General features: G+C 49.5%; 3 protein-coding genes across 3 annotated transcripts; 1 reads left to right on the top strand and 2 right to left on the bottom strand.

Annotated features, from left to right (window-relative positions):
• Positions 1–3,040, top strand: LOC34619059. The gene is made up of 8 exons (XM_026335103.1): positions 1–7; positions 164–277; positions 855–1,081; positions 1,258–1,442; positions 1,524–1,686; positions 2,180–2,457; positions 2,716–2,785; positions 2,909–3,040. The coding sequence occupies exons 1-8, from the start codon at positions 1–3 to the stop codon at positions 3,038–3,040; spliced, it is 1,176 nt and encodes a 391-aa protein (XP_026190888.1).
• Positions 3,041–6,670: 3,630 nt separating this feature from the next.
• On the bottom strand, positions 6,671–7,882 carry LOC34619060 (tctex1 domain-containing protein 2). Its single transcript, XM_022732371.2, has 3 exons — positions 7,798–7,882; positions 7,172–7,296; positions 6,671–7,111 (listed from the first exon to the last, which is right to left on the bottom strand). Exons 1-3 carry the CDS (start codon positions 7,880–7,882, stop codon positions 6,671–6,673), a joined length of 651 nt encoding a protein of 216 aa, XP_022590646.2.
• A 989-nt stretch (positions 7,883–8,871) lies between these two features.
• On the bottom strand, positions 8,872–17,147 carry LOC34619061 (coiled-coil domain-containing protein 39). The gene is made up of 18 exons (XM_026335101.1): positions 16,311–17,147; positions 15,621–16,247; positions 15,034–15,251; positions 14,456–14,573; positions 13,749–14,120; positions 13,215–13,379; positions 13,001–13,071; positions 12,700–12,862; positions 12,381–12,521; positions 12,108–12,206; positions 11,853–11,906; positions 11,274–11,658; positions 10,904–11,144; positions 10,545–10,635; positions 9,972–10,096; positions 9,513–9,761; positions 9,312–9,393; positions 8,872–9,078 (listed from the first exon to the last, which is right to left on the bottom strand). Exons 1-18 carry the CDS (start codon positions 17,145–17,147, stop codon positions 8,872–8,874), a joined length of 4,245 nt encoding a protein of 1,414 aa, XP_026190886.1.
• Between the last annotated feature and the right edge of the window lie 3,099 nt (positions 17,148–20,246).

Genomic DNA, 20,246 nt, shown 5'->3' with positions numbered 1-20,246 from the left:
ATGACGCGCAGGCCAAGTATTTCTCTCTTTATTTCTCTCAAAACAGGACACATCACAGTCCAAGAAGGCAGAAAGCTCACTGTTTTCGGCTCCCTTGGATGCTCTTTTGAATCTCAACGATTATGGAGAGCCTTCGGACAGGGTCGATGGCTTCCGCGGTGAGGCCCCGCAGCTGCAGCCCCCCCCCCTGCTGAGGTCTGCAATCCAGAAGGAGGAGCTGCTTCATGGAAACAACCCAGTGCGTTCTTAAGAATTGAAAACAGCCTTTTGAAAATCAGTAAAAGCCCTCAGCTGGAAAAGTGCGGACTGCCACGCACTGCGTGCAGACCCGCAGGACAGCCTCCGTACACCAGGCTCGAAGCCATTGCTGCGCAGCGATCTTGTAGAGCTGAGACTTAGGATGCATCAGGTTTCTGGGTGTTAGAGTGTCTAACCTATGTGATTTAGGGCGGCAGTAGCCCTTGCTGCTATCTCAAGCGCTTTTGGCTGTCCGCTATGGCCTTTTGAATGCCATACAAGAGCACTCCGCAGCATCTGCTCCCGCAGCATGACTTGCAAGCGCCGTCCTACCGCCACAGCGGCCCTTAGTGCTTAAGCGTAGGCTGTCAGACTTTGGGCTTCGCCCTTCCAGTCAAGAAGACACAGGGCATTCGCGCTCCTGAGCAGACACGCCGAATAGGGATCATTCCACTGGCCTTCAGGCGCTCCCGCTGCACCCCCCAGAGCAAAAATGCCTTCTTCTTCGGACGCACCGACTCTCAGCATTCGCCCGAGCAGCAGCAGCAGTACGAGCAGTAGCCCGAGCAGCAGCAGCAGCAAGAAGCTCCCCAACAATACCTCAACGTCCTCCTCAGGGACCGTTTTCTACCAAAACATCGTATCGCCCGTGTGCGACGCCATCTGCAAAGTGCTGCCACCCTGTATACACCCCGACGTTTTATCTTTTACGGGGCTGTGCTGTGCCTCGGCTGCCGCCTTCTGCTGCTGCGCAGCGAATGCTAGCGGCAGCAGCGAGCAGCTCGCTCTCGCTGCGCTCTTCTGGATTCTCTATGGAATTTTTGACAATATAGACGGCAAGCAGGTGAGACCACGGCCCAGGGTGCGTGATCATTCGCGATGCGTGCGACGACTCTGCGGAAGGGCTTCTTTTTTTCATCCAGCGTGGGGGCAGGAGAGGGAGGGGGTGTTCCCCCTCCAGGTGCTCTGCCACTGACCCTTGTGACGCTTCGTTTTTGCGCGAATCTCTTTTTGCTCCAGGCACGTCGCTTGGGTGCCTGTAGCGCTGGAGGCGACTTTTTTGACCATTCAAGTGACTCTGTCTCGTCCTCGTTTGCTGCGCTGATCATCCTGCACATGCTGTGCGGTCCCGCTGCTGCTGCTAGCGCAGCTGGAACGTCTACAGCTGCTGCTGGCAAGGCAGCAGCAGCAGCCTCTGGACCGCAGCAGGAGTGCCTCTCCTTGGCGTTCCTCCGACACATCCCCGGCTTGAGCGTCCTCCTGCCGCATGCAGGCCGGGGCTTTAGGGTTTGCTTCCAGTCCGCAACGGACTTGCGAATTCGCCCCCTCATTTTCAGCATCTCCTTTACGCTGCTTTCCCAAATCCCCTTCTTCATCGCTACTTGGGCACATCCCATTGTGGGACGAACAATGCTCTCCGCGTCCGTCGACGGCCCTGGCAGCTTCTCTGTAAGCTGCATAGCCTCACGGTGTCGAGGGGATCCACTCACCCTCTGCGCTGTGCGCGACAGCTTCTGGGAGACGCTGGTCGCTAGACATGAGGGATCCCCTAGTGCACGAAGGGCACAAAAATAGGGCCTTGGGGACGCCGCTTGTGCTCACCTTCTGGCATATATACATATATATACATACATACATGTGTTTTTGTGTGTATTTTTGTGTGTGTATTTATGTGTGTTTTGTGTGTCTGTCTGTTATTATGTGTGTTTTTGTGTGTCTGTCTGTTATTATGTGTGTTTTTGTGTGTATCTGTGTTTTTGTGTGTGTTTTTATGTGTGTTTTTGTGTGTGTCTGTATGTTATTATGTGTGTTTTTGTGTGTGTTCTTATGTGTGTGTCTGCGTTTTTGTGTGTGTGTTTCTGTGTTTTTATGTGTGTTTCTGTGTTTTTATGTGTTTTTGTATATGTGTGTTTTGTATGCATTTTGGTGCGTTCGAGCGCAGGTCGATGAGTTGAATTTGTTGGTTATTCCGGGCTTGCTGCTTTTGCGCGCACTTTTTCCTTGGGTCTTCGCTGTATCTTTGGCGGACGCCGTGTCGCTGCTGCCGGCGATTGGACCTTTTCTTTCGAGCGCAGCTCGAAGCTTTATGGGTGGATTTGCCAGCACGATTCTCCTGGAGGAGGAGGAGCAGCATCAGCCGTCACAGGAGCAACGGCAGTTAACACTGGGGCTCTGTGTGCTTACCGTCTCTGTAGCCTTTTCCCTGCTTCAGTCTTCACGGTAGGACACCTCTCGCTGCGTCTCTTTGGAGAAGCTAGGTCTGGTTGCGCTCTTCCACATGCCGCCTGCGCGCGTGTCGTGTGTGAGCTTTGTGCTACTCGTTCTTCCTCGCAGTTGTAACTTGAGCGCTGAAGACGAGCTTTGCGGCATGCCGCAAAGCTATTCCCTCATGCATGCGCGCCTTTGGTGCCTTCATAGACCTGAGAGCGAGCGAGCGAGAGAGGGCGTACTCGTGTATTTTGCGCATGCGTGTTTCAGCCTCATTCGGCGGCTCCTGTCGAGAGAGCACATCCCCCGCTTCCTTCCAGGGGTTTGCTTCTTCGCCGCGGTAAGCGGGAGCAGCCAATTTTTCTGAACAGAAGGGGGTATTCAGCAAGCACGGAGGGCAGCTCAAACGGGCAGTCAAAGCAGTCGAGCCTTCAGTTTTTGCATTATGAATATGCTGCTTCAGACCTTCTGGTTTGCCCCTCCCCTCGGCCTTCAAATCATTTGCTTCTCGCTTCTTTGCCTTGAGCTCATCGCCGCGAGACTCAAGCTTCACGTCCGCTCACTCTTGGTAAGTGAACGTCTTTCTGGGTTCTAGTTCCTCTTTGCTACATCTTCCTCTCAACGCTTTTCTAAGGCTGTATTGTTTTCTGCTCGCCCTGCCGTGTCGGCCAAGTAGCCGTCATTTTTACCGCTTTTCGCTTTTTCCTGGGCTGTTTAGCGCTCTCTGTTGGCTTTCTGTCCCTGCCATGACAGAGTTGTAGGCAGGCAGCCCCTTTAGCCGCTTCTCTCCCGTCGCGCAGCCCCTCTGTTTCTGCTCATTTTCTTTTTCCTGCATGTCGTCTATTATGTGCGCGGCCTCATCATGGGTTGTTCTGTCACATGTATAGTAAAAGAAACAGTATTATCTGAGCTAGTATAGTCACCGTTTTCCGCGTGATAGTTGAATCGGCACAAGTGGCCGCATGGTGTGTGCTATTTCTCGTTGCCATCTGTCTCGCTTGCGGTCGGAAATTCATCCATGGTGCGTGCTGCCCCTGTCTGGCTCCCATTCGTGTATGTGTCTGCAGTACCTATGGTTTCCCGTGTTCCTCTACACGTCCTTCTGCCTGTGCCTAAACCCTCCACCTCAGCTGCAGCGCCTAGCGGACTCCTCAGGACTGGCCGCCACACTCAGGGGGGATCCTGCTAGCCCCTATTTGCTCCTCAGGGCGCTACACAGGGCCCGCAGCTCGTACGAAATGCATGAGCTGTTTGCTGTCTTTTCGTTTGGTGTTCTCTTCTGCTGTCTGTTCATATACAAACATATAATCAACAGAAGGAACCACCCCAGTCCTCAACGGACTGACAGACCGAAAGCCACGTGAACCTCGTCGTGTCACTGCGCGGCAACTGCCCTGTTGTCTTGGGCTGCCCGGCGCCCTGTTTTTAGTCAGTTAGCCAGCTGGCCCATGGCTAGCTAGCCGGCGAGCCACAAGCTGCACCAATGTGGCACGTCCTGAACTTATCCTTTGGTACGACACGCGTACACCGGCTGCGAGCCTATGTGGTATGCGTACACCTGAAACAAGGGGAGCCGTCGATTAATTTGCATGACAACTGTCAGTGTCCAGGACAGGTCAGTGCAGGTACAGTGTGGTTACACTGCCCAATGTACACAATTAATCCTTTTATATGTACACGAACAGCAGTGGCCAAGCAAAAGTGCGCCGGAATCACACATGGGAACAGCATAATCCCTGCAAAAATGCATCCACACCTGCTTGTACACTCGGCCCCTAGCACTCCTTGATAGACTAGGGGAACAGCAAGTGAATGTAGCCACATATACTCAAGCAAAAGTTTTCTCTTTTAGTATCTTGCCTTTTAATTCACCTGCTACACCGTAAATATTGGCGGGGGTGGCACCCTCATTCTCACGCTCTCTCTATCCCATATTTCAACACGAATTTCTTGGCCATTGCTTCAGTGTGTCGCATCTTGCACTTGCACGCTTTTTTGCGGCAGCAACGTGGAGGCGCTCAACAGGTCCGCAGTATGCGTTAGTTAAAATGGAGGTTGGCATGAATGTGAGGGTTATTATGTTCCTTTTCCGATGTTCTGTCACGACCCAGTTCCCAGCATGAGGGGCTATGCCGCAACGTGCGAAGGCCCTCAAGGATCCACCAAGGCGTTGAGGGGAAACAGCACGAGGTGGCCCATTGGACAATCTCGGCCTCACTTGCCTGCCTTTCTCTCACCTATTCTAGGAGCAGCCAATGTGCGCGGAAGCCTGGCAGGCCTTGCTGAGACAACCTTAGAGAGATGGCGTGTAGAGGAGTCGCAAGCGCTGCTACGGGCATCAGTCCGTGGTAGTGGCTGCTACCACCTCCTTTGGTAGAGAGGGCTCTGAGTGAACAAATAACGGCCATGCCCTGCGGCAGGACAAGGGTTGTTGGCTGCACTTGAGGGCTTATGGAACCGGTACAGCCCTGCCCCTGTTTGAGTAGTACCTTGGAAATAACACGATTTTGTGGTCACAACTATGATGTTTGCCCTTTCTGCTTCTTTTGGTTTTATGTTTAGCCGGCACCGGCATCCCTTAATTGCAAGCGCCCACCGCTTAAGTTTTCGAGAAGCAGCAGGGAAATGCATGAAGCTCTAGTGACCTATGTGCTCGTTTTAGTTTCAAGAAAAACTCTATAACAGAAAAGCACGCACTGTCCATCTGCACTAGGGTCTAGCGGGGAATCGCCGAGGCAATGCATTTCGTACAGATGTTTGTTATTTACACCCACCGACAACAGGGCTTTTGTCTAGTGCAGTCCACAGATTTCTCTCAAGAAAACATAATGGTGGTCCTCTATCTCAGCAGCAATGCTTTTAAATGTCTGTAGTGGTGACGGCCGAAGCATTCCACACGCTGAGCTACATGTGATGAATTGTACACTTATATTCCTCCGATACTGGTGGCCTTTGCAGCTTCCCTTGCGGTGTCCTGGATTGTCTAGAGATTTTCGAAAGTGTTCTAAATCAGACACCTTGCAACATACGCCGAGCTACAATCTATATCAACTCTTGATCTGCAATTCCATTACCAGAAGGCACATTATGGTTGAAGTACCCTAGGTCTAGAGTAGCAAATGTTCAACAGTTGCTGGCTAAAAGCACGGTGGCTCAGGATGCTTGTGTCAGCGCCCAGCTCATCCTCCTCCCTTGCCGTTTATTGTAGTCCGCTCCTTAATTGCACTCAGATATACTGGCTGTTGCCTTACTAGATCAGGAAAGAAGGCAGTATTTGCTCAAGATGGCTTAAAAAAGCAAACGTTTCGGCAGATGGCAATTCACTTATGCGTAGTACTCGTGTCGGCTTGGGGTAACACATTGGTGCAAGCAGGAAAATGCTTGTTGTCCACTTATCCAGTAAACTACAGATAAATGAGTCAAACAACCGTGCCCACAGCAAGAATTATGGATGTGCGCAAATTATCTACGAAGCCTATTCCCGCATTCCTCAGCGAGTGCACTTGGGACGCTACTTTTGCGATGCCCTCCCTGCAACAAGACTCTTTAGTGACGCCTCTTCACGTCGGGTGCTCCACTATCTCTAAGTATAAAGGTGACATGGTACTTAGCCGCCTGAAGTCTTAAATTTACTCCATTATAGCTTGATGTGCTTACGCTATTTTCCCTCCCACCTAAGCATATTCAAAACTGCAACTGCTCTGCAAATGACTGTAGGTTAGACACCAGTTTTCTGCCAGGAGTCGTAAAGCTAAAGTTTGGGGGTTGAAATGCTTGCATTGGACGATTTCACTCCAGCTGTAAGGTGGCAGTGCAAAGAAAAGCAGCCACCCATGCCGCCCTCTCAACCCACTCCACAGCATATATGCCATCCTATGAATATCGCAATTATTCGGTGGTTACTGAAAACTGCGGAAGGAGCAAAAACGTAAAATAGATATTAGGGTTATAATTAAACCCTACGCACCGGTGACAACTCACTACAGCAATTAACATGCAGTGCCACCAAGAACCATTGGTTATTGCATTCGCTTTCCTCGTTTTTTTTGTAGACAACAGGGCTGTGCACAATGGCTGATTCGAAGCAGATGGTTGAGTGATGAGGACTGAAACACTGTCCATGCATGACCTGCTGTTTCCTACCCATGACCCAAGGACACTCGGAGTGACACTAGAGTGATCATAAATATAGTATGCAGTTTGAGTTTCCGGATTCTGTCAGAGCTCAGTAGAGGTACACAGCATAGAGAGTGGCTACACAAAAGAGAGAGGCATTTCGGTAAACAGCGTTGGTCATTGAATCGGTTTCTTTGTCCCAGAAACAGCGGCAACCCACGCGAATCCCCTGGCCGCAATCTTCACCCAGGTCTACGCTGATGGCTATTCTGTATCGTGGCTTGCACAGCTCAGAAAGAGAATCTCTTAGGGTAATTGCTAGGGCCTTAGACAACTGCGAAGCAGTGTTCACAGAGTATGTTTCTTCCTTCAGACGGCACTCGAGCAAAGACTTCATCAGATCTTGCGCTGCTTTCATGGGAAAACGGCTACTCAGCGGCAGCATGATGGACGACGAGTCCTTGTCTAGCAGCTGCTGCAGGCCATTGTTCTCTCTCCCCATCTCTGCTGGTAGAGTTGGTTCACGCAGACTTTCCGTACCTCGCAAGGCCTGGTGAGGTTATAATGTACGATCACAACGAGTAAATATGCATAGCGTTGCTTAGATGACTGCTGTAGATAAGTCTGCTGTGATTAAGCAATACGGCCGGTAACACAAGGTCATAAGATCCGTCAGAGCATTCGTATTGCTTGACTTTTTGAGATCTTGGCTAGTGCTCACTCTGGAGGAAAACCCTATTCTAGAAGGATTTTAAGGACATATATGTATATTGCGCTACGTACTGTGGTGTCGGAGCACTCGGCGTCGATCCTGCACCAACAACGCGTGATACCTTGCTCGATTTGAAAGGTGCGAGGAGGAAAAGATTATCCTAGTTTTGGTACCAAAATTATTAAATTCCCCTGTTCATACAAATCATCCTGATAGATTTGTTCAGAAGGACCTTACCTGAAGATGGAAAGCCTTTAAATTGGTCCTGCCTCCCCTACACCATCAACTAAAAGGTTCGAAGAAGCAAACGCTGTCTCGGCCATGCGCTGCTGTTTGGGATGAAGATTGAACATTCCAACTGAAATAGTGAAAAAATAGTGCAAATAGCGTATCTAAAAGGGCTAAATGTGTGTTTAAACGACCTGGGTCTCAGTTTTAGAGCTAATAAAAGAACGAGACCCTTCACAACGGCGCGTAGGTTTTTCACCGATATTCATAGAGAATCCAGGATATCAATTTCTTACCAATGCTGCTAAATTTAAACGCTTTTTCCCCACATAGCTGAGCCGAATTAGCTATAAGGAGTATTGGCCGTTTTGCATTCACCATTTGGCTCTAGGAATTCCGTGATATCCCTTTGGGCGGATCAGCAGCACAAAGGACAAGTCACTCTACAAACCAAGATATCGATTGTCTTGCGTGCTTAGAAGAGCTGAACTACGCTTTCTTAATTGAAATCGCTGTACTTTTATATTACTCTCAGACACGAACCACTGGATTTGTGGGCTACTGAATGCCACTGTAGACTACGGCAATCGTCACACATTGGATTTCACACATGTCACAGCATATACATTCCTTGGTTCAAGAGCGAACTACTAAAGCTATTATTTGGAAGAATGAACCAGCGATGGGTTCAATTGAATGACCAGAAGACACAAAAATAACGATTTGTAATTGCAGGCCAGAGAGCTACAATCTGCCTTGCACGATCTTAAACCAGCTGGCATTGGAGACCTGAGGGTAGGTTTTAGATCTTTACCCCAAAGACGCTTTTCTGCAAGGTTGTAAACGCCTTCCGCCCTTCCTTGCCGCTCAACGCTTTCGAGCAACATTGGAGATGGCTCTCAGTTTGCAGTGGCGCAAGCATTGAAGGTTGAGTTCTAGCATCATTACCGGCATAGAGCTGGCCGCACTCTGCAGCAATCATAGAAAGATTATGCTGACTCTCTGGCTCCTTTAAAGTGTAGCTGCTGTCAAAGAGCAGAAGCTTTCACATTAAAATGGCATTGGTGGGTTTCTAAAAGCGCCCAACAATCTAACCTTTGTGTGTTTCTTTTTTTCGGGACAAAGAAGAAAAAACAGCCGAACGATTCGAAGGTAAACTAAAAAATCCCTGTTCATAGAATGTGCATGAGTCTCAACTTACCTACCTGAACTACCTCAATTACGAAGGGCTCACGTGACAAGGTTTGCCAACGTATACCCGCAATGCGGTGGCAAAGGGGTGCGGAAAATCTAGTTCTTCTACCATAGGCATTCCCGCAGCCTCCAAGCAACTATGCGAGTACCATGCAATGGTACTCGTGCCAACGGGCCTATCTTACACCGATGCTGCCTCCAGCTTGGCCCGTATCATGAGCTTCCTGCAAGAGCTTGATGACTACACGCTCGGAGTCTGGGTAGCGTTGATATTTCGGCCCTATGCGGTTTTCTGGGCGTATGACAACCATTGGAAAGTGCAGGGCCCACGAGGTAGTAGACAGATTTGAGCGCTTGTTCGAGCAGTAACGGATTATCAAATCCTGTTTGAAAGAGAAAATTTTATGCTGGATATGGAGGATGTTTCGACACTGTATTGCTACATGTGTCACAGGCATTGTCATGTTGATAAAGCAGCTAATCACTGATGATGCCTTTTCGAGTGCGGTCCGATAGAATAACTTATTTAGAGTCTACTGAGCTTGTTGACAACTGGACATGCTTCGCTGACCATGTACTCAGGAGTCACATATCAATTGATTTGTCTGGTCTTCGCTTGCTTTTTGTGGTTATCTTCTTGCCACTCTGCCACACTGCGACCTATTTTTCGGGATCTCAGTACATAATGAGCTAGGCAGCTAGTGTGCAATAAGGCGGGAACACACGCTGTAAAGAAATCGGCTCGTTTCAAGAGATTTCTTCTTTTAAACACACGCTGCGACTGGTTGTGCACCTGTGCATTGCGTTTCCCTTGTACATCCTACAAGGCACTTTAGTGGCAAGTTTGGTCTCAATCTGTTTTACATGCCCCTCCACTGTTACGGCCAATGAAGGCTCTGCTGTCCTCCTTGCCTTAAAGCTAGTGTCGTTTTTTATTAAACAAGCAAACCCACTTTGAGAGAGGCTAGCCAGAATGACAAATGCATATAGGACTTCATATGCAGTCTTGTGGAGCCTTGCTCCGAAGGCAAGTGATTCGATTTTTCCAGCCCCTGGTATTACAAACCTCGGGAAATGCGATAAGCGCCGAAAACATGTGGTAGGGTTGTATCTAAGGATGGTAGGAGCAACAACAGAGTGACGCTTGTGGGTCAGGGTGGTTGAAGCTACATTTTTCCAGCACAGGAAGGTAGACAAGCTCCACATTGAGAATAAGAAGGGAGCAGTGGTCTTCCTGAGAGTTGCTTCAGCTGGACGAAATTAGGAGTAAAGGCACTGTAATAAGCTTTTATCCCAAACTAGCTTCAACTCAACAGCAAAACGCGACCCATTCGATGTCGGCGTTTGTGCTTCACGTTGCTTTACTTGGTATGCTGCAGCAGCATGCCACGCTGAATCCGGCTATTTGGTGCAAATAAGCAATACAGGTATGCAGCAAGCGAGGGCGCTTTGGCGTTCAAGCCTGTGTGCTACTAGCATCTGTTTTTGAAAGGTAAAACAATCACGCGGTGTCCCTTTCGCTTACCTTATATGTCAGCGCCCTGACGACGCTGTGTAAATAAGGGATGACTCTACAGAAAGGGATGGAGTCCCTCCGCCTTCCGCACACAAAGAAGCACATCTTTTACCAGTTCGTTGTTCATGCAACTCCTTTGGATTGCTGATTCTTGTTAAAGGCATGTCAAGAAGTCGTCTGTCATGCGGCTGGTCGCGTTTCCGTCTACCAGACGCTAGTGCAAGCTAAATCATCAGCTACAGTGCCTTTTTGAACACTGGATAGCTAATTTAGTGTTATACACCGTGTGTATGTAGGTAAATGGGGAGTCCAATCAAGTAGAAAGACGTTGGCGCAGTGTGGCGGTGGGCTGGAGGCGGACTCACCCTCAGCCAACGCTCGCTGAAGGGCCTCCAACGCACTGGGGTTAGCAGAGAGCAACGGCCTGATGAAATAACCAAGCGGATCATACTTACTCTTATGACATAGGCAGTAGTTTACGCTGAACCGGAAGCCATTAATCTCGCTGACTGCACAATAGCACATATGTGGGTAATATAATCCAGAGTTTAGTTCTATCAAGTGGTGAAGAATAGTGCAGTTTATGCATGTACAACACCTGCTTCGTAGACAATTGGATAAAATGGCAACTAAGATCAAGCGCCTTAATAGCTTTGTGGCATTATGACTTAATAGCTGCCAAAGGTTTATACCCCATTGCCCGATAAAGGTTCTGCAGCAAGTTTTTGAGGCTCTCTGCATGGTACTGCATTTCCGCATTGCAGACTTCGTTTCCGAGCTTCTGCCCTTCGGGTGGACCTGTGGCGGAGGCAGCTGGACGCCGCTGCTGTAAGCTGGTTTGTAGCTTTTGTCTCTGCTGTAAATTTCGCTGCAGTTTTTCGTCAACAGATGCGGACTCTTTCCTAAGGTTTTTCATTTGCTCTTCTACTTCCTACATTAGCCAACCACAGATTGCAACGTAGCTGCAGCTGTTTACAAGCCAGGCTTTTGGGGCATCGAAGTATGCCTCCCTTGCTTTGCATGTGTACTATAGCATATCCCTATAGGTGAAAAAGGTTGTGTCCTTTAGTGCAACGCGCACGCCGTATTTCTCATCGAATGCGTAATACCTTGTGCCTCTCACCACAAGTTTATCCAATGTGCACTGGTGAACTTCTTTTGTCTGCTTGAGGGCGCACTGCTCAGCTTTAATAGCTTCATTCAATTTCGCAATGTGCTGCTGCTGTGTGAACTCCATGCGGTTTCTCAAGAAGAGAGTGCCTTCCATTTGGGCTTGTTTCTCCCTTAGAGTGCCGAGAATTCCGCTTTCTTTTTGCAGCCTTGAGCGCAGACGGGTGTTCGAGAGGGCCACATCCCTCAAAGTCGCCTGTAGCCCCTCGACTTCTGCAGAAGCGCTCTGAAGCTTCCGATGTATCTCCGAAATACGTCGCTGTAGCTCCTCACGTTCCTATATGAGATGCACAGCAAATCAGGTTGCAACAAAAACCTTCTAACACCGGCGTCGTATATCACATAACCTGCAGGACGCAGGTGATGCAAAGGCGAGTCCCCCACGCAGGCTGCAAAGGACTAGCGTGTATGAAGAATGTACTGTGCAGGAGCCATCGTCCTTGGCTCCGATCCAGTGCTCGCCTGAAGTACCTGTCCAGCACGAATGACGTAATACGCTTGCGACCGCCCTGCTCCATCGACATTCTGGCAAGTTTGTAGAAAAAAGTCAGGGGCGAATCACAGCAGATTGTCTTTCCCGAATTGTAAAAACGCGTTATGCAGAAATGATGGTGCTCTTACAATATGGGATCCAAGAGACAGCTTTTTCTAGTATGCTGGGCAGAGATACATGTACATCTTGAAACCCCAAAGTAGCAGGCTCAAGAGAGGCGGATTGGTGTCTACCTGCAATATACTTGCGTATTTGGCTTCGAGGCTGGCAATTTTAGCTCTCCGTTCCGTCGCTTCTTTGTTTAGTTTGTGCCTCTCTTCTTCCATCGCACGCTGCACCAAACTCACACACCGCCGCGAGGTTTTGGTACTCGAAGAGGGTGGATGCTGTTGTCTGTCCTTAGTGATTAAAATGAATAGTAGCAAGGGTGCAAAGGGCGATGCTTTCCGCAACAGCATGGCACGGGTACAGTGGAGGCTTTTGCGAGCCAATAGAATGTTTCTTACCAGTTGACACCTGGCCTTGTCCAGTTCAACGTCCATTGCAGCTAGTGCCTCTTGTGCCTGAAGCTTTTGTTGCGCTTTTCTGTTTTCTGCTTCTAGCGAAGCATCGGCACATGCCTCCAGTTCTTCGCGAATACGGGTTACCTAACCGCATCAAAATTCCCAACAATGGCGCAAGCACATCAAACTTTTTCAAAATGTTTGCCGTCCCTTTGGTTATCCAAGGTGCTAACAAGGATGCTGATCGGGAGCAAAAGATAATCGACGCTGTTCAGTGGCGATTGTAAGGCCATTCCCACAAAGAATGATGCTCCCAGATCACCTCCAGTTTTTTGATGGATTCGGCGACAACAAGTTCCTCCTTTTCCTTAAGAGCACGTTGTAACTCTCGGTCAAGAGACGCACAAGTCAGGCGAATAGTGCCTACACTGCTGGAGCAGCGATCGTCTTCTTCTCCAGCCTTGACGAGGCTCCGATGCGCCTTTCTGCCTCAATCCCAAGGGGCATGCGCACCAACGGTGTTAGTGGAGACGTGGATGCTACACAGGCAGTGCATGAATTGTATTGGCAGCCAAATGGACGGAAATTATTACGGGCAGATATGTTTCTTTCACAAGAATTACCGTAGCTCGCTTTCAATGTGCTTGACTTGTGCCGCCAGCATCGACTGCTCTTCCTGCTGCACGGCTACTTCCTGATTATGCCAGAACAGAGCAGAACTGAGAAATTCAAGCCTTCATGAATATGGATACCCCAGCTAGTGTTCGCTGTATGCATGCTATCTATGTGTCAGCATTTTGATCCCCAGACTTCGAGTTTGTAATTTTGTGCACCCACAGCCTGCAACTCCTTGATTTGCTTCTTTAGAGTCTTCGTCTCTGCCGCTGTTTTATACCCAGAAACGCGCGACACTCTACGCTGCATTGCTTGGCACTGGAAGTCAATGGCGTACAACAATTCCTGTTGCCGACTTTTTTCTGCCTCTTGCTGTTGCAGTTGAGCCTGCGGTAAGGAGCAGAAAGCAGCAGCTAGCCATTGCCTGTGAGGTTACATTTGCTGATGTGGTCATGACTGCCTTCAAAGTGTACAGCAGAAATATGAACCCCACCCAACAAGCAGCTATTTGCTTATACAAGGCCGATCAATTCCCAATTGGCAACAGGGAAAGGTCTAGGTCAACTTCCTACAGCAGCGTGTGCTGAGCGGACATAGCTCTCCGCCGTGGCCAGCTACTTGCCCCTATGCTTTGTCTACCACTCTAAACAATTACGTGCTCTTTCCTGAACCGGGTTTGGCGAAGGACGGATAAAGCGTTGAATACTTAACCAGCCGTGGACCGCTTGCGATCTTTTCCAGTGTTACTTGGCTTACATGAAGGCTCTTGAGGGCATTTTTTAAGCTACTGATTCCGCCACGCTTCATTTTGAGCGCTGCTTTTTCCTCAGCAAGCTTCTGCGCAATTCCGAAAAGCTTGTCCCTGCTTGCTTTTACGCGGAGCTGCAACTGTTGCAGCCTGGCATCCGCTTGAGCTTTAAAGGCCTCACTGGCCTGTCCCGCCTCCCCCGCAGAGCGGACATTTCCTTGCTCTTTAGTTAGCCTTTGTCTGGCTGCCTCCTTTTTCTTGTTGAGCTTCTCCAGTCGCTGCTGTTGGCTAGCAAGACTTTCATGCAACTCCGCCAGCTGCCCCTTTGCGGCTTTCCATCGGGTAGCGACAGCAGATATTTGGCCTCTCAATGCTGCTACCTAAATCGGGGGAGGCTCAAGCACACTAACGTGCACTGCAGCTGCAAGCGGCCATTTAGTGCACCCTGTGTCTGTATTCATGCCTGACCTATACAACCCTAAACTATTGAAAGCTTATTTTGAAGCTTCGACTGTTCTTAGTGACGCGTTGTCTCAGAGATCAAGATTATAGGTTACCCCCGAGGGCTAGTGCGATCCTATGAATGCCCTTTAGGATCTTTCTCTACACGGATTTCAGTGTACTGCCAGACACCACCACCCTTAACTCTTATTCTGAGTCAGGGGAGAGGCATTCTAGCGGGCGGCTATCTGCCCAAGCGGTTGCTCTCACGAACCTCTTCCGACAAATGGCTTATTGCCGTTGTAGCTGTGGCATAGGTCGACCGGCAGCTGGTCAGCTGTTGTTCTAAGCTAGCGAGCTCTCCTTGAAGCTCCTTGTTTTGCGTCTGCTGTCTCTCAGCAAATCCTTTGGCAGCAGCTGCTCACAAAAGCAACGCCGGCGAAAAACCACGCCGCAGAAGCAGCACCACCTTCAACCGATCCTAGCGGCAGCAGCACCACAAGAGGTCAGCTACTACATCAAGGTAGCAGACACACGCTGACGAACTTCTAATCATCCTGTAAATGCGCGGTGCCCCTATCAATATGCAATACCTAATTTCTCAGACTGCCGTTGCAGCCTTTGCTGAGCGTTCTCAAAGCTGTGCGTGGACCGCTCAATGCGTTCATCGCTTCTCCACATCTTTTCTACGGCAGCTTCTCTGCCGGCACAAGTCACACAACCATGACAGGTTTTCAACCCCTGTAGTAGATTCTAGATGAGGCGTTGATATGCATGCGCGGTTGCTGCCACACCGTTAGGAGGCGAAGACAGCATGCAGGATTGAGGAATCAGCCAGCTAACTGCGCTCACCCCTGAGCAATAAGAAGCGCACGGTCCTTCTGATGTAGTGCGAAATGTTCCAAAGCCCTCTGCAGTTCTGCGCGTGCCGCACGGGCCGCCGTTTCTTCCTCTCTTAGACGTTTCTTTGCCTCCGTCAGCTCAACAGATGCCTTCTGTGCCTGCATTATTAGTTCTGCTGCCCGCGCATCATCTTTCTTCTTGAACTCCGCAATACACTCCAGGTCTTCCTGAGAAGCCAATTGCAGGAACGTAGAAGGCGCGTGAACAAGCGTCTAGGGTTGCTGCCTCCAAAAGAAGAGGAACGTTTCATAAATCAAGCACGTGCCATAAGAATGGAGGACCGTCGAGATGAAGCGACCAGATAGATCTGGCATGTGGTGCAGAGGACATCAGATTCAAACTGGAGACACCAGTTTTGCGCGAGCCCTCATGGAAGGCTATTGTGCTGAGGCTTTTAGCTTGGGTTGCTTCAAACTAAACTGTTGTCGCTAAACAGTGCTGATCGTTCGCCTTGCGAGGCGCTGGTGAAAGCGCCTCGAAAGTGTTCAGCGAATGTAGGCCAGTATATCTTCCCAGATTGGACACCTGCACCTCACTTGTTTCTGATGGGCCGCCGAGCGCCATTGGGAAAGCTCCTCCTCGCTCCATTTCATTCTCAGTTTGAAGCAGTCGATTTGTTCGTGTCCTCTAGCGACCTCGAGTTGCAGTGCAATGAGGCGCGACTGAAGCTGCTCTTGATGCTGCTGCTGTTGCCGTATCTCGCTCTTAAACTTGCTAGTCTGGCGGTGAGCTACCCCGTCCATATGTTGTTCGCTGTTTATATGGGCGTCTTTTGCAGCAGCAAGGTTTTCCAGCTGTTCAGCCTCAGCTCGGAGCTGCTGCAGGTGCTCGCGCATGAGTGCAACGCGTTCTGCTTTATGGCCGAGTGCTGTTCCTCGATGGGCCAGAAGCTGCTGCTTTTCTTTAATCTGTGAGTACAATGTGATATTCTCCTCATTAGCAAATGCTGGTAAATCGTCGGCCTCCTCTTCAGCGGTTACCGATCTCCTTTTCATTGGCTCAGTGCCAGTTGTGGCTTTGATATCTGGTGTGGCGACAGCAGCAGCTGATAGTGACCGAGGGTAATCGACGATAGAAGGCGGCCCACTCTGAGAACTGTGGCTCAGGATGCTGTCCACAGGAATTTCTGGTGATGGTTTTGCTGCTGGGCGCGAATGCAGAGGCTGCCAGGGTGCCTTCCTAGCGGACGTACCTGCTGCAGCTTCAGCTGCTGCACAAAGGAGTGCTGCTGCTGTTTGTGATGCAATCATAGCAACAGCTGATGTTTCGGAAGCAGTTTGCATGCCTGATGTCGGGAAGGGCAGCCCTGTAGGCGTTCCGGGGGTCTCACCCGCTGCCTCCACATCTGTGTCTGCAATTGCGGGCGCCACTGCATTGTCTCCATTGCCAGTCAGTGTAGCCATTGCTGCATGCTCTATCCGCGAATTTCCTGGGCAAATGGTGTTTCGTGGGCCTTCTTGCTCTGCGCCTGGCTGTAATATTCTGCTTCCAGTCGGTGCTGTGAGCGGTTGAGGGTAATCTGGTGGAATTGAGGTGCCATATTCTCGGTTAGTCAGGGCGCATTCAGCATCGCAGGCTAGCCCAGGTCTGGAGTTTGCATTCTCCTGATGTATTTCACTTTGAGCTGTACCTGTGGGAGATTCGCTGGTGGCTCCTCCACATGCTGTTGCCGGCCTGTCTAAGGGGATCGGTTCTACTGGCGTACCTTCTGCAGGTGCTCCTGCTAGGGGATCTATGTGCAGTTCTTGTCCTCCTAAAGCATCAGATGATCCAGTACATCTACTTAGGGGAGGCGCATGTACTGCTACTGCGCGAAAGTCTTGAAAGGGGGCTGCTACCGGGTTCCCCGCGGAGGGCAAAGCTCCGTCGCCTGGTATATCACGGCCTTTACTAGCGGGCACATGCCTTTCAGTCCGTCCTTCTTCTACATAGAGGGACTGGGCAACTTCAGGAGGAGGCGATTCTACAAGACTAGGCAACGGGTGCCCACTGCTCCCATGTGTGAGCACTGTGGTGTTCCCTTCAGGAATATGATTACGTTGGCTTTCCTCCCTTTCATCCATTGTTTACACACAAGCGAGAGCGTTGAGGCCACACTAAAATGCAAATCCAGCGTGGGCCAACCCGTTTTATCTCATAGACGTGCAAAGCTTCTAGGAGGCTAGGGCCTCTGGGAGCCGGTGCTCCCTATACGGGCCTAAGCAAAATGATATTGCACTCTTGATAAAATGCAGAAGGACTTCTGACTATCAGTGGCCTCCCAGAGAAATCCACGCTCGGGCAGGCGAACAGCGCCGCCGAGGTTTATGCGGGAAAGACATATCAGCCTGGTCGCCTTCCCTTCGTGATTCCTGCGTGTCGAGTGTCCTTTCGGAATCTCATTGCCCGAAGCCAGGGCAGAAATGCTGCCCCAGCCCACCCATCTGCCAGTTTGGAATTTTAATCTAGTGTTGAATGAAAGTGTGGGGACTAAAAACTTGAGCGAATAATACGCCGAGGTCACTCAGGGTCACCCCCCGCCTGCAGCCCCGTATGATACATGCCGCTGCATCCCACGTCAAACTTTGCTAAAGCGCCGCTAAACCTCGTTCATGTGACTCCCTTTTGCATCAGTTATAACAGAAAGACAGCCCCTTGAGGGGGCTCCCCAGTAGGACAAAAATATGAGATATACATGAAGGGCATATATCGATAGAGGACATGAGAGACACCGTAGCACAGGAGGAAGTAGGGGCATTTACGTCAGGTTAACGAAACCAACGGATAAACAAAGTATCAGAGATGGAAAAGGTGCACGAGAAGGCACAGGAGTGACGCAGCATTTCAACAGGGAGGCACTAGAAGAAAAAGCTGGAGAGGCAGGGATAAAGGAAGACTGTGTTGGCTCAGCCGAGCGGTGGTGAATTAGAGCGGCACGCATAGCATGCCTGACAGCAGGAGACCCTGAATTTCTGGAATTATATGGCCTTTTTCGTTCACTACTGAATTCTACCATAGGTACATACACGTATTCAAAGAGAAAGTGAGAGGGAAGGGGAGACATCAGCTTTTACACATTGCTTATGGGCTCTGTACACAACCGCATATATCTTTAGCCCAAATCACTGACCTACAGCGGTGACGCACTTTGCTAAGTCGCTCTGGTAGCACCTAATGGATGCGGGGCTTCTTGGACAACCTTACCACGCTGGGGCACCCAGCCAGACTAGGGGTCTCAAGACACTCTATTCCGTTCTGTACTCTTACAAAAAGCGAGGCCGACATATTGTGGATGGCCTAAAGCGTCTTAGCAAAACAGCCAGAATGGATTGCTTGGTTGACCATGACATTGGCCTGCACACCTCAGGGGTTGCACTGCCTTCATAGGTAGTGCATAGACAGTCTGGAGGCGAAGGTGTTGCGAAAGACACTCCGGTGTCTCTAAATAAGCGCAATAGGGCATCAAGGAAAGAACGGAAGGACAGTTACCACACCAGATGCAGCGGGACTAGACACGAAGAGATTAGATGTAGAGGGTTTAGTTACAACTGAGCACTCCCTACTGCACCAGATATGTGTCTCACTGAGAACTGGCTAAAAACCCAATTCATGGTTTGCATTTTGCACCGCCTATATATTGCAGAATGCTGTTGGCTCGATACAAGAATACACAATGTTGTATACATGTGCACTAGACGCCTTGTGCAACTAATCTCGACTGCTTGGATTGATTATTTAGAGTGCATTTACTTTGAGAAATTTCTTTTCACTTACAGAGACCCTCGATGGAGCGTTACAGTGAATTTAGATGCGTGAAAAGAAGACAAGCGATGTGATAAGTGTAACTATTCACCTTAGATCTCCGTAAAGATCATTTAACACCAACTGAATAGAAAGTGAGTAACTATTGGATATTTTTCCGCAAAATCGTCTCTTGTCCCCACCCTCAGCCCTCAGGCTCCCGAGATGCCGAGGGACGGCTAGGGTGCATGTTGCTGCACCTTTGAAATATTCTGAGCATTCACATCTTGTTGCACGTAGCATGTGGCACGCAGGAACACAATATTCGTTCGTAGCGTATTAAACAAACTCAGTTCTGCAACGAACTGCAAATACGAACACCTTCGGAAGTATTCAGAGCTCGTTGCACATAGCATATGGCACACAGTATGGGAGCCTTAGTGTTTGCTGTGGCTAGAGCTTGGCAGGTACTCTGTTCCATCCAAGTGGAGAATCCTCATGGTGAGACTCTAGTGTAGAAACTGTCCGATGAAAAGGTGAGCCAGAAGTCATAGATTTTCTGCACGGTAGAGTGGCACGCCATACTTGGAAAAGCAGCAGCAAATGAAGCACAAACAGAGACTCAATGAACATAGCCACCTGCAGCAACACCAGCAGCTACCATATGGCAACAGATCATCCAGCTAGTGCACCATCTATCCAGCTAGTGCACCATCTGCAAGAGAAGGAATCACAGTATCTGTAGTGTTATACGTAGCAAATACAGCAGCAGTCCAGTAGACGCAGTACTTGCAACAGCGTCAGTGGCACCAACAACTCCTAAAGCAGTATCAAATGTGATGGCGGAAGCTTCTATCCTATTCTCTTGAACGCCTTTTTGGTGCCATTCTGTGCTGCATACGGCACTCCATAACAATTTCACGTGCTGAAGAATTTCGTTGGCGTCCTAACGTTTTTTGCCTTCCAGTGCCAGGCTTCCGTCAATATACTAAACCGCTCATACTCACCATGCTCGACCCTGCTAGCTGAGGTAAAACCTATGACTACAACACTCAGCACAAATAGCGTCAATGGTCTTTGTGTTCGCCACACCTCGAAACCGCAAACCCATGCCTCGATATATAAATTCACTGACCACTGCTAATGTAGCTTTCTAATGCCGCAAAGTCGCCATACGTGGTTTACTTGCAGAAATTACGGTACCTGAGCACGTTTTTCCTCAGAGTTTGGTGCCATTCATAGTGTAACGCCTCAACGAAATCAAGCAAAACGAAGGATAAAAGAACATGTGATGCTGATAGTAATTATTTGAAAAGAAAGACAGGATAGCGCAAGACGAATGCACAGCCATGTACACCCATGCCACCACGACGCAATCGAAAAACAAACCTTTTCAGGATGTTACTCGTTTAAATTCATTGTAATTTTTAAAAACAGTGAGA

The sequence above is a fragment of the Cyclospora cayetanensis genome, unplaced genomic scaffold (genome assembly GCF_002999335.1).
Source record: "Cyclospora cayetanensis isolate NF1_C8 unplaced genomic scaffold, CcayRef3 CcayRef3_contig_6, whole genome shotgun sequence".
Classification (NCBI taxonomy): Eukaryota; Apicomplexa; class Conoidasida; order Eucoccidiorida; family Eimeriidae; genus Cyclospora; species Cyclospora cayetanensis.
Note: the sequence above shows the minus strand (reverse complement) of the source record. Positions and strands in the feature narration are given on the sequence as shown.